General features: G+C 38.5%; 1 protein-coding gene across 1 annotated transcript in view; it reads left to right on the top strand.

Moving 5' to 3' along the window:
- LOC140714970 (growth factor receptor-bound protein 2) overlaps positions 1 to 12953 on the top strand; it is a 169189-nt gene that overhangs the window by 98992 nt on the left and 57244 nt on the right. The window contains exon 2 of the mRNA XM_073026677.1: positions 7025 to 7122. Within this exon, the coding sequence (XP_072882778.1) occupies positions 7025 to 7122 (98 nt within the window). The remainder of the gene's footprint in view (positions 1 to 7024; positions 7123 to 12953) is intronic.

The raw sequence follows: 12953 nt of genomic DNA, 5'->3' as shown, positions 1-12953 counted from the left end.
CATGACCCTCTGAAGTTCTCCCTCATGTTCCCCTTAAATATTTCATGTTTAGCCCTTAACTGATGACCACTAGTTGTAGTTGCACCCAACTGCAGTGGAAAAAGCCTGCTTGCATTTACCTTGTCTACAGTTGCAAGAAAAAGTTTGTGAACCCTTTGCAGTTAACTGTTTTTCTGAATTAGTTACTCATATCATAACATACCTGATTTTCATCTCAGTCACAATAATAAGCAAGCACAATCTGACTAAACTAATAACACACAAACAATTGTACTTCTCATGTCTTTATTGAGCGCATTGTTCAATCATTCACAGTCCAAGCTGGAAAAAGTATGTGTACCCTTGTATTTAATAACGGCAGAAACTCCTTTAGCAGCAATAACCTTTTCCAAATGTTTCTTGTAGCTGCTGATCAAACTTGCACAATGCTGAGGAGGAATTTTAGTCCATTCCTCCATACAAAACTATTTCAGTTAATCAGTGAATTTTCTTTTTAAACCATTCTGTTGATTTACTCTTGTGTTTCAAATCATTGTCTTGTTGCATCATCCAACTTTTATTCAGCTTCAAGTGATGAACCTGTACCCTGACATTCTGTAAAATGAATGCAATTTTGAATTCATTGTTCCCTCAATGATTGCAAGCTGGCCAGGCTCTGAGGCAACAAGGTAGCCCCAAACCATGATGCTCCTTCCACCGTGCTTCACAGTTGGGATGAGGTTTTGGAGTTGGTGTGCAGTGCCTGTTTTCCTCCAAACATAGCAATGTGCGTTTATGCCCAAAAGTTCAATTTCTGTCTCATCTGTCCACTGAATATTGTCTGGGAAGGGCTGTGGAACATCCAGGTGATCTTTTGCAAACTTGAGACGTGCAGCCATGTTTTTTGGAGAGCAGTGATGTGCTTCCATGAACAGACTTTAGGAAATTCCAGAGATTTCTGCAGGTCTTTTGTTCCTTTGCTTCTTTTTCACCTCCTTCAGCATTGTACTTTGTGCTCTTGGTCTGATCTTTGCAGGATGCCCACTGCTCGGGAGAATAGGAACAGTATTGAGTTTCCTCCATTTATGGACAATTGTCTTAAAGTGGACTGATGAACACTCAGGTGTTTAGAAGTGCTTTTGTAGCCTTTTCCAGCTTAATTTATCTCTACAATTCTTGGGTCCTCCGAAAATTGTTTTGATCAAGGCATGGCGCACTTAAGCAGATCTCTCTTAAGAAGAGCACACTCTGTCAGCAACCTGACTTTGTATGTCTTTTTTTAATCTTGCGGGGCGCCTCTACAACTCAATCTCCAATCTCATCTCATTGATTGGAACACCTGATTCCAAATAGCTTTTGTAGAAAGCATTACCACAGAGGCTTATGTACTGTTTTTGAACCTAGATTGTGATTATTTAAATGGTGTACTCAGTATTGACAAGAAGTACAATTGTGTGTTATTAGTTTAGGCAGATTATGTTAATCTATTATTGTGACTTGGATGGTGATCAGACCACATTTTTATGAGTAATATTTGCAGTAAACAAGGTAATTGCAAAGTGTTCACAAACTTTTTCTTGCAACTGTGTGCATGTGTTGTGTATAATACATATACTTATGATTTAAGTTTTTGTGTATTGCAATGTACTGCTGCTGCAAAACAGCACATTTCATGACACAAGCCAGTGATATTAAACCTGATTCTGATTTTTGCCTTTCATGGTAATCACCCAACCACTTTTTGCCAATGGAGCTACAAGAGACTGCATATGCTGTAATCCAGAGCAAAAAAAATAGTGATCCTGATGCCAGGTCTTGACCCAAAACATCTACCATCTCTCTGCCTCCAGAGCTGCTGGCTGACTTCCAGCAGTTAATATTTTGTTACCTTTTGCCCGTACCTGCAGAGTCACCACCTTACTAAAGCTCCTGTCTATGGTACACTCAGCATTGCAGAATTTCACAGTTGTAGAATTATTGCACACTCTTCAGATTATGGAGGAATTTGGGGTTCTAATTTCTGATTGATGAGTCTTGCTGTGATTACTGAGAAAAGAGCTGGACTGGCTGTGATGCAGTAAACAAATGCTGCTCACTGGGTCAGTATTTGTTTACCTATGTGCAAAGGATTTAGAAGTCATAAATCATAAATAAAAATTTGAACAATAGATCTTCTGTATCGTGTCTGTTGAACTTGAACTGATGCATAGCCAGTTTCAGAGAGCATTCAGTACTCCAGCTCAAATGTTCTAAATTTGGGAGCTGTTGAAGTTTAAAGTGTAAGATAATTTATCTCTCACAAGCCATCTAGTCCAGTGCATCATTTCAACAGAGCTCATTTTTAATATCCTTTCTTGTCACTCTTTATGCATTCTTTTCAAAATGCTAATCACTTCCATTTTAACTGTCCATTGCCACTTGTAATAATGACAAATACCGTAGATTCCGGACTACAGAGCGCACCTGATTAAAAGCCGCTGGCTCTAATTTTAGAAAGAAAATCAATTTTGTACTTGTACAGGCCGCACCGGATTTTCAGCCGCAGGTGTCCCACGTTGTAATATGAGATATTTACACAGAAAGATATTACACGTGAGGATTTTTTAACTTTTAATTAAATCCATATGGTAACATAAACAAATACATATTGCAAATGCTTTTTTTCGAACCGTGCCTGTAACGCGGCTACTTTTAAATATACGTTGCGTATACTTTTTTACTGAACAACATTCCAATATCTCCTAACGACTGGTAAAAAATATATATACTGCAGCCTACCAGGAAAAGTTATTGATCGCCTTTAACTTAAAAGTAGCGTTCGCTCAGATCTAATGCCGCTCCGCCGCTCGCCCCCCGCCTTCCCGTTTATCGCAAACTGGCATTTTTCCCACAAGACGCGGCGAAACCGGGTGTGACGTCATAGCATTCTGTAGTACAGAAAACAAATATAGTTAAAACACTTCTAAATTTAACTAACAAATGAATTACTAAGCGAAAATATTATAAACTAAATAACTGCCATAAAGGCAGCACAATGCTTTTCTTCGAGTGTTTTCCATGTTGATGAGGGTGAGTACAAATGACTGATTTACAATAATTTAATTGTGAAAGTGCGCTTGATTTATCGTACAATTTCATTGGACCTCTGTGAACTACTCATCAATTTTATTGGTCTACTGTTACGAGGCAAAATGTTTTTGGCGGCATGAAAAAAATCATGCATTAGCCGCACCGTAGTAAAGGCCGCAGTGTTCAAAGCTGTTCAAAATGTGGGAAAAAAGTAGCGGCTTATAATCCGACATCTACGGTACTTGTTTTAACTTGTTATTCTGGAGTGATAGTCCTACTCTACTCTGATCGGATTGTAATGATTAGGAGGAAGTATTTGAGAATAATGGATGCTCTTTTAAGACGAGGATGAACAGATCCTACCTGTCGTGTCTCTTCCTGACATTACAAATTACCTTAAAAGTACAAAAAATAAATGGAGTAAGATCCATGTGATTTGCTATTGGAAGGTTTAATTTTCAAACTGATTATTATATTAACAACACTGAGTGCTAGATTTTTTTTAATAGCTTAGTTCATCTCCAATAGGAAGAATGTTGTTTGGGGAAGGATTTTTTTTCCTATTTAAAGTTGTTAGAATTCTCAAAATTCTTATTTTTCCCCATGTTCCTTGTATATGAACTTCTCAAGTCTAGAGTAATCCCTTACTACATTTATTTTCATTAGGTGCTATTCTCATCTATACTCCTATAGATTCTACTAGGAGAAATTTGCAGTGACCAGTTATCCTACTGATAGACCTAATCTCAAATAATAATGAGGCACCCTGCAGAGAAGAAGTCATCACCCTAGCATAATGGTGTCAAGAAAACAACCTGTTCCTCAATGTTGCAAAAACAAATGAGCTGATTGTGGACTACAGGAGGAATGGAGACAGGCTAACCCCTTTTGACATCAATGGATCTGGAGTTGAGAGGGTGAATAGCTTTAAATTCCTAGGCATAAACATCACTGAGGATCTCGTGTGGTCTGTACATACTGGCTGTGTAGTGAAAAAGGCACAACAGCGCTTCTTTCACCTCAGATAGTTATATATGGCAAAGTTATTTCCCATGGTGGAGGAATCTAGGACAAGAGGGCACAGCTTTAGGATTGAAGGAAGTCCATTTAGAACAGAGATACAGAGAAATTACTGTAGTCAGAGAGTAGTAAATCTATGGAATTTGTTGCCACGAGTGTTGGGTGCGTTTAAGGCAGAGATGGATAGGTTTTTGATTTGCCAGGGCATCAAAGTGTATGGGGAGAAAGCAGGGGAGTGGGGATGACTCGTTGGGTCAAATGGCCTACTTCTGCTCCTATATCTTATCGTTTGGTATGGGCCCCCAAATTCTAAGAACTTTCTATAAGGGTAGAATTGAAAGCATCCTGACTGGCTGCATCACTGCCTGATATGAAAACTGTACTTCCCTCAATTGCAGGACTCTGCAGAGAATGATGCAGATAGCCCAGCACATCGGTAGATGTGAACTTCCCACCATTCAGGACATTTACAAAGACAGGTGTGTAAAAAGGGCCTGAAGGATTATTGGGGACCTGAGTCACCCCAACCACAAACTGTTCTGTTACCATCCGGGAAAAGGTACCACAGCATAAAAGTCAGGACCAACAGGCTCTGGGATAGCTTCTTCCACTAGGCCATCAGACTGATTAATTCATGCTGATACAACTGTATTTCTATGTTATATTGACTATCCTGCTGTACATACTATTTATCATAAATTACTATAAATTGTACATTGCACAATTAGATGGAGATGTAATGTGAAGATTTCTACTTGTGTATATGAAGGATGTAAGTAATAGTCAATTCAATTCAGTGCTAGCATGTCTTTGGGATGTGAGACAAATCTGGAGCTTCTGGAGGAAACCCACAGGATACTGGAGAACATAAATATTTGACACAGATTCTACTAGCGGTCAGGATTGAACTTTTGTTCATTTGTTTAATACCTTAGAACATCTGAGGCATGATTAACAGTTTTCTTATCTGTCTCTGTAGTCCCCAGTAAAGGCTACAATTTAATACTGATTGGAAGGTGATTTCATGCGGCAGCAACCAGGCTTGTTTACTAACTGCCTCATTTTGTGGAAGGCTTTGACACTTGTGTAGCCTGTTGTCTATCTGACTGAGCTCACAAATAGATTTGTACCAAAATAACATTAGCACTGTAAATCTCAGGCCCTTTTGTTTAAAAGTAATTTTTAAAGAAATATCGCAAGCCATCCACAAAATTTTTGCACATTTTTACCAACTGCCAAGCAAAACCTCCCCCTTCCTTGAATAAAGCATACTGAACTAAGGTGCAGTCAGATGCAATTCACCTTTTATTTGTAATATCTCCCAACATCAACCAAGCTGGCATTACAACAGCAGCAATTGTTCTCTGCCACTTTGGGTTAAGTGGGAGAAAAATCTTTGGCAAACTGCTTGACCAAAATCCAAAGTGATTTGTTGGAAAATGAACTTTAGATAAGGTCATGAATTGCCAGTGCAACCCAAAAGATTCTTGCTATTGTCCCTTAAGTAAGGTATGCTTGTTGTATAGCTCCAAATAAACTGTTGTATTGCTGGTACCTGGAATGTTAGTTATCCTTGTGAAATCTAAGTACTAGGGTGCAAACAACAAGGAAAACCAAATATATAACTTGCAGAAGTGAGTATTGACATTTACATCATAGTGAGTGGAATATAGTTGTGTTAACATAACTGTTAGTGCAATGCTAATGTTCTGACTACAAACAAGCTTCATTATTGTCAAACAATTACTGAGCCATAAACTCAAGGCCCAGTTTGGAGCTTCAGGATGGAGACCTCTTTTTAGACACTAAGCCAAGTGGCACTTCAATGTTGTGTCTAAATATTAAACGAAGGCCCTTCTTGTCAAGGAAGGGGGTGGAGTGGAGATGTTTGTGGGTAAACAAATATACTGTGACAAGAAAATTTGTCAATGGAGACCCTTTTTCAATATCAGCAAAGCAATATTCACACTACTTTATCTCATTGTATAATCATGTGCACAAATGACTGCTGTGCTTGCTGGCAATGCATTTTGGGACACCATAATGTTTTGAGATCCTTTTTCTGAGGGCATAAGTTGAAATTTCTGAGCAGGACATTTATCTTCGGAAATCATTGGCCATTACAATCAAGATGTAGCAGCAATTGAGAAACCCCTCTGTATTTCCTGTTTCAGAGTGCAGCATTATCTGAGGCCAGCCTGCCACCCGAGATCTCAGTAATTTATGTGAGAGAGAGGAAAAAAATGAGCACAGAGAATACAATAGACAATAGGTGCAGGAGTAGGCCATTCGGCCCTTTGAGCCAGCATCGCCATTCAATGTGATCATGGCTGATCATCCAGAATCGGTACCCCGTTCCTGCCTTCTCCCCACATATCCCTGGACTCTGCTATCTTTAAGAGCTCTATCTAACTCTTTCTTGAAAGCATCCAGAGAATTGTCCTCCACTGCCTTCTGAGGCAGAGCATTCCACAGAATGCTCTGTTTAATACAGTGTTTTAATAACTGCAAATTATCAATGTAAGCACAACTTCATTAGCCTCTGTTTGTACTCTCCTGACTTTGTTTATTTTAGAATTTTGAGAATTTTATTTAGATTCCCCTAAAGACAATCCTGCTGTTCAATTTTGCATACTGGTCTAGAGCTGCTTGAAGTGCTTTCCAATATGTAACCATCTCAAACAAGAGTGAACTCTGAGATGTTGACTGGCAGTGATGGTAATTGAATGAATTCTCTAGCCCATTGTCCTCGGATTATTTAAAATTGTAGTTAGTGTCATAGAAAGGTTATTCTGGCCCAAGCTGGCCCCTGTATCTAGAGCCAGTGATAATGTGCTCAGACTCTTCCTGTGACATAGCAGATAAAGTAAATGTTCAATCTTACCCAGCTCTGTGATCTTGAGTGTAACTGTTAATCTTCCAATTAAACCAGTTACTTTGTGTGTTACTTTTGCAGGTTTTAAATGAAGAATGTGATCAGAACTGGTACAAGGCTGAACTGAATGGAAAAGACGGCTTCATCCCAAAGAACTACATTGAAATGAAGCCACACCCGTAAGTTTTTTTTGCCGCCTCCTACTCCAGAAAATTATGACCAATCGATGTCTGTACCCTTGTACCATCTATAATGACTCATGCACCATTTTGTTCCATACTTTCCACCAAATTCCCTCCAACACTTATCGATTTCCTTTACTTTATGATTGTGTTAGGCATATTTGAATTGTTTTATTTTTAGCTGGATTTAGAGGTGTCTGTTATGTCCTGTGTGCAGTACAACAGTTGAACATAATGCCTATAATTGTGTCTTGTATTTGATATTGTATCTTACTCATTCAGTTCATGACATTAATTAGGTTGTGTTCAATATAATTTCAACCTTTTCCTGAGTTTTTGATTGTAAGTTGTAGCTGGTGATTAGACGGAGGTGGATGTAAACCAGGCAATGTGAATATGTCATCAATGATGCTATTGAGATTTTTTTTTCTGATCAGACATGTTAATTGCACAGTGCAAGGGCCTTCCCATCTGAGTGTTTTAATTTAGTTTCTCATGACTAAAAGTTTGAAAGCAAATCTGATCAAGATAATGATCAACCTGATGTGACTGAGAAATTCATTAGGGTAGATGCACCAAATCTATTTCATCAATGTAAAATAAGGGCCACAATGAAAATTTAATGTTGGGCTTTTTCATGAGACTAGGATGGTCTACAGGAAAGGTATTAATGGAAATTTTAAATGTCTCCAAAGGGCAATTGAAGAGCAATTTGAAGTTTAAATGACTAGGGACAATATTTTGTTGGGTAGCAATAGCAATGGATTTGACCAAAATAGTCTATACGGAGGCACTCTGAACTAAACTCAATACAGATCTGAGTGGAATATAATTAGCACTCAATATAGTGAAAAATAATGATAAAACTATACTGGAGTAGTGTAACAGTACAGTGTTATGTAATTTCAGTGAACTATGGAATCTAACGTGTTTGAAGGTAGTTCTATGGCCACAGTAGAGACTCTAGGATGGCATGTGTCTGAGTGGGCACAAGACTTTCTGAAAGGGAAGGGTGAGCAGCCAGAGGTCATGGTCCACATTGGTAATAATGAGATAGACACGAAGGGAGATGAATTCTTGCAAATAGAATTTAAGGAGTTGGTTTAAAGTTGAAAAAAAACAGGACCTCTAGGATTGTAATTTCAGGATTACTCCCTGTGCCGCATGTTAGCGAGGCAATAAATAAGAAGAGAGTATAGTTGAATGTGTGCCTAAGGAATTGGTGCAGCAGGGTGCTTCAGATCCCTGGATAATTGGGATCTCTTGCAGGGCAAAAGGCAAGCTAATAAACGTAGCAGTACTGCTGGGATGAAATGTTATTTCAGCGCTACAAGAGTTATGGATAAGGAGGATTAGCTTGAGGGAGGGGATCTTGCTGGCAATGGTGTTCTCAAGTCCCTGCTGCCTCTGTCCTTGGTAGTAGCGGTTGTAAGCTCTGCAAATCACCAGCATATTGTACAGTTTTTTGTAAATGTCACACGCCTGTGCAGTCTAGCCTCTTTTCCCCAATCAGTTTTTAAAAAAGGCTTCGCTCTGAGATGCCTTTACTTTTTTACTCCCAGCCTCTTGCTTCGATTTAAAAGACCGTTGAAAAAATTCCTCTCCTTTTTAAACCTTTGGTGTGTGACGTCACGCGCCTGCGCAGTCTTGCCTCTTCTCCAATCAGTTAAAGGAAAGCTTCTCTCCGAGATGCCTTTACTACTTTACTCTCCGCCTCTTGCTTCGATTTTAAAGTGTTTCTTGTATTTACTGTGAGTAGTCTACAAGAAAATGAATCTCACCGGTTATTCATGGTGACAAACATTAATTATAGATTGAAGTTAATCAATATTCACCACTTGTGTTATGTTGTTCAATAGTCCAATCCAAATATGGTTGAGATCTTGCTATATATGGGCATAGACTGCTTCATTATCTGAAGTGTTCCAACCTGAATTAAATATCGCACATCTGTGAGAATTGCCCATTGGTTTTATGATAGAGGAACAATAAAAATATGCTGGGAATTTGAAATAGAAGAAGAAATTGAGGAAAAGACTAAGCTCATCAAGTAGCATCGATGGAAAGAAAGTTAATATTTTCATTTGAAGACCTGTAGAAACGGATGAGAGAGGAACCCAAATTAGAAAGAGAGCCCTGTCTCTCTTGATTGGAGGCCCAGTGATTTCCCTTTTCTGAATTTACCTTCACATTGGACCTTAACTCATTTTGCATGGGTTTCCCTTTTCAACAGATACTGTCGCACCTGGTGAATGTTTCCAGCATCTTTTTCTGTTGGTTTTTGATGGCAGGATAGTCATTAATGTCGTAACTGGGAATTGTTATGCCTGGGAAAATGTCCTGAGGATTCCTGAAGCAATATTGTTGTTGATGTCCCAAGCTTCTTGGAACCCAACCATTTTCCTTTTGCTGGGTGTGATACCACCCACTGTAGTTCCCGCTATTCACATTGAGCTAAATTTTACTCTGGTTCCATAATATACTTAGTCAAAAGCTCTCAAAGGTTGCTATGTATGCTGATAACCTTTTCTTGGGGCTAGTTTCTCTTCTGTGTAATTTTGTGGTCATGTTTACTCTAGTCCTATTTATATTATGGTGAATTCTGAAGTACTCAAGCTTTAAGTTTAGAGGAAGATTGAAGATTATTTTATTGTGTATACTCTTTGAAACATCAGTAACTTTCTTTCATTCATTTGCTATTTAGTTCAGTGGGCGGTGAAATCTCTTCACACTGATCAGACTACAGCACAGTACATAATTCTTCCTGTAAGTTTAATATGAATGTGGCATTATATTTAGAGCTAAAATCTCTTTTTCCAGAGATTGTGTTAATCTGGAAATATATGCAAACTTACATCAGGAATAGGAAAAATTGTGGAGAATTCTCTTTTTAGATTACAAGGCGATGATTTCAAATGGGAATTCAATACTGCAGATTGTCACAGGAAGCTTCACCCTTGTCAGTAACCCACAAACGCACCTTGTTTACTTATTATCATTGTTGCTTGTCTCGATATTAGTCCTTTGTAATAACTTGTCTACACGCTATCTTGAATTATAACTGTAAATTGCCACCCAGAAGTGAATTTATTAGTTTTGTTGGAGAGACTAGCAAAATGGGAAATTTGTTATGGAAGCTTAAAAATTGTTAGATGGCTTTGATAGATATTTTTAATAGGTAAACAGATGACATGGGTACTTTTTTCCCATGTAGGCAAATATAAGTCTAGGGAAGTTCATACTTGACCCAATGTGTTATGATTGGAAATGCACTGTCAGGTTGGTGGAAAAGATATTCAATTGTAAATTGTGAAAGAAAATTCAATTATTTATTTAAAGAAAGCTATTGAGAAAGCAGGAAAGTGAAATGACTTTATGGCTGTTATAAATAGCTACAGGCATGCTAGACTAAATAACTGCTTCATTTCTCTGTATCCTGCAGCTGCACATAACCTACACATTTCCGAAAATCTTGAGCATTTCGATCTTCATTGATCTTGAATTACTTTCATTTTCTTGGTGTCATTTTAACAAGGATTTGACTAGCTAAATAAAAATGTTTTGATTTTGTAATCAACTTAATTTACGCTGGGAACTTGGATGCAGTAGCATTTAATGAAATTTAATATTCTCTAAGTGCAAGATTTCAGGAAGTAGCCTTTAAATTGTTTTGCTAATTATACCAGTATATGCGGTTACCTACTGATTTTCAATGTTGATTATGTATTTACTATTTTGTTTTTCTAATCTATCTGCACATTCTTTACTTTGAGAACAGATAGCTGATAAATGGTTGAGGACTGGAGAACAGGGAAAGGGTAGTATGTTTACAGTTGAGCACCATGTTGAGATGGTGACTGGACTGTGTTCGGAGATAGTGAGTGTTTGGAGATTGGGCAACAGAGTAAATTGAGTTTAACATCAAACTTTTTAAAGTTGAATGTACTTTTAGAGCAAGCAGGTGCATTTAAATTGTGTTTAGTATTAAATCTAGAGTTCAGATTGCCCAAGTTGCTTTCTAGTTCTTTCTCCTTGTCTGTGTAGAATTATAAGCATGAATGATTTGAATCTAAATGCACAAGAATTTTTGCTTGCAACACACAATGCTGGAGGAACTCAGCAGGCTAGGCAGCATCTATGGAAAAGAGTACAGTCAAGGTTTCGGGCTGAGACACTTAAGGAAATCCAATTTGAATTTCAAGCACCTGCAGACTTGTTTTGAAGAAATTTGGCTTGGTCACTTTCTTCCAAGGCATGGTCTTAAGTTTCTTGCTACAGTGATCTTCCATGGGAGTTCCTTTTGACGTCATTACGTGGGGCTTCAGATGAGCTTCAGTGGTGATTTATTTCTTAGTGCGTCCATCTTACATAATATCTGTGCATAAACACTGTTGATAGTTGATGGAAACAGATTAATTTTTCCCTCCCGACAACCTTTCAGTTCACATTTAGCTTGATGATAAGGACAGTGCTGGTCTGTGCTGTCCTTCAGATGCAGTGTTGATCCTCATGCCCACAAAACCACAATCTTTGGAATTCCATGGAATTTTCAGAGATTCCAGCCTCCCAGTGCTAGTGATATAGAAGTGAGCTTGCTTACAGACCAGGAAACAAAATGGAAAAATGCAAGTTAATTAAGTTCCTGTGACTGTTTTTCTATTATCAAGTTAGTTATCTAACCCCACCACAAACAGATTAGTACTGTGCATTTTTGACAGCTGTTTTATAAACTTATTTTTAGTTCAGTTACAAACAAGAGAAAAAATTTAGTTTTTAGTTCGGTGGTGTTTGTTGACAGTATTTTTGCACTCCAAAGATGCAACCATGATGCTTGGTTGAGAGATTTTAGTTGATAGTGTTACGAACCCCGTAACTGGGTATCTTACCAGCAAAGATAGGAGTATCCGTTGAAGTGTGATGATACTATTTTTAACAGTATTTATTAGTAAAAATACACAAAAATATCAATGCAAATATACAGATAATATACGTCATCAATACTAAACCTAAAAGTGCGGGTATAATAATAATCAATAAGAAATAAGCTCTATCGTTGTCTAGGGGTTATTGAATTGTCCGATGGAAATATAAAGTTCAGTTCATGCAGGCTGCGGTAGTTGCTGATCACTGTGTTGCAGTTGTTGGAGAGAGAGAGAGTAACAGCTATTAATTTGCCGACTTTCCTTTTACGATCTTGATCCGTTGATGTGTTACTGTTGTGGCCATTCACGTATGACCCCTTCTGTCCTTGAGCTAGACCGTTCCGTGGAGGACTCGTCACCCAGGCAAGGGTGGACACACACACACACAAGCCCCCACTGGTCTCGTAGCGTCTCTCCTGGTGCGTCTGAGGGGTGTTCCCCAGACCCTCACTTTTATCCCCACTCATGGGGTCTCAGGTGTCAATCAGGTTGGGATGATGCAATCCCTCAACCAGACCACTCTGGTTGCCCCCTGAGGGGTTTCAATGAATAGAACAGTACTCAATACACAATTCCTTCTTCAAGAGACAATAGCAGTAATCTCTCTCTTTGTCAATAGGAGACATTCCAACCTGTGCTGTGCCTCTCTCTCATAAATTTGTATGAGCTGTTTATCTCTCTCATTTCCTTTGATAACAGCATTGGAATAGTAGCAATTTGCGATTCTCCGGGGGTGGGGGGGGGATTGGTGATTCTGTACCCTTCTGCCCATCAGAGTTGCTCCTCATTCGTAACAATAGCTCTGTGTGGGCTGCAGTTACATGGTTATTGGAACTTCTGAGTTTAAGATGGAGGGAGAACAATAAAACACAACTAATGCTAATACCACTTTGCTGCATGTTTTGG

Source organism: Hemitrygon akajei, chromosome 22, assembly GCF_048418815.1.
Source record: "Hemitrygon akajei chromosome 22, sHemAka1.3, whole genome shotgun sequence".
Taxonomy (NCBI): domain Eukaryota; kingdom Metazoa; phylum Chordata; class Chondrichthyes; order Myliobatiformes; family Dasyatidae; genus Hemitrygon; species Hemitrygon akajei.
Note: the sequence above shows the minus strand (reverse complement) of the source record. Positions and strands in the feature narration are given on the sequence as shown.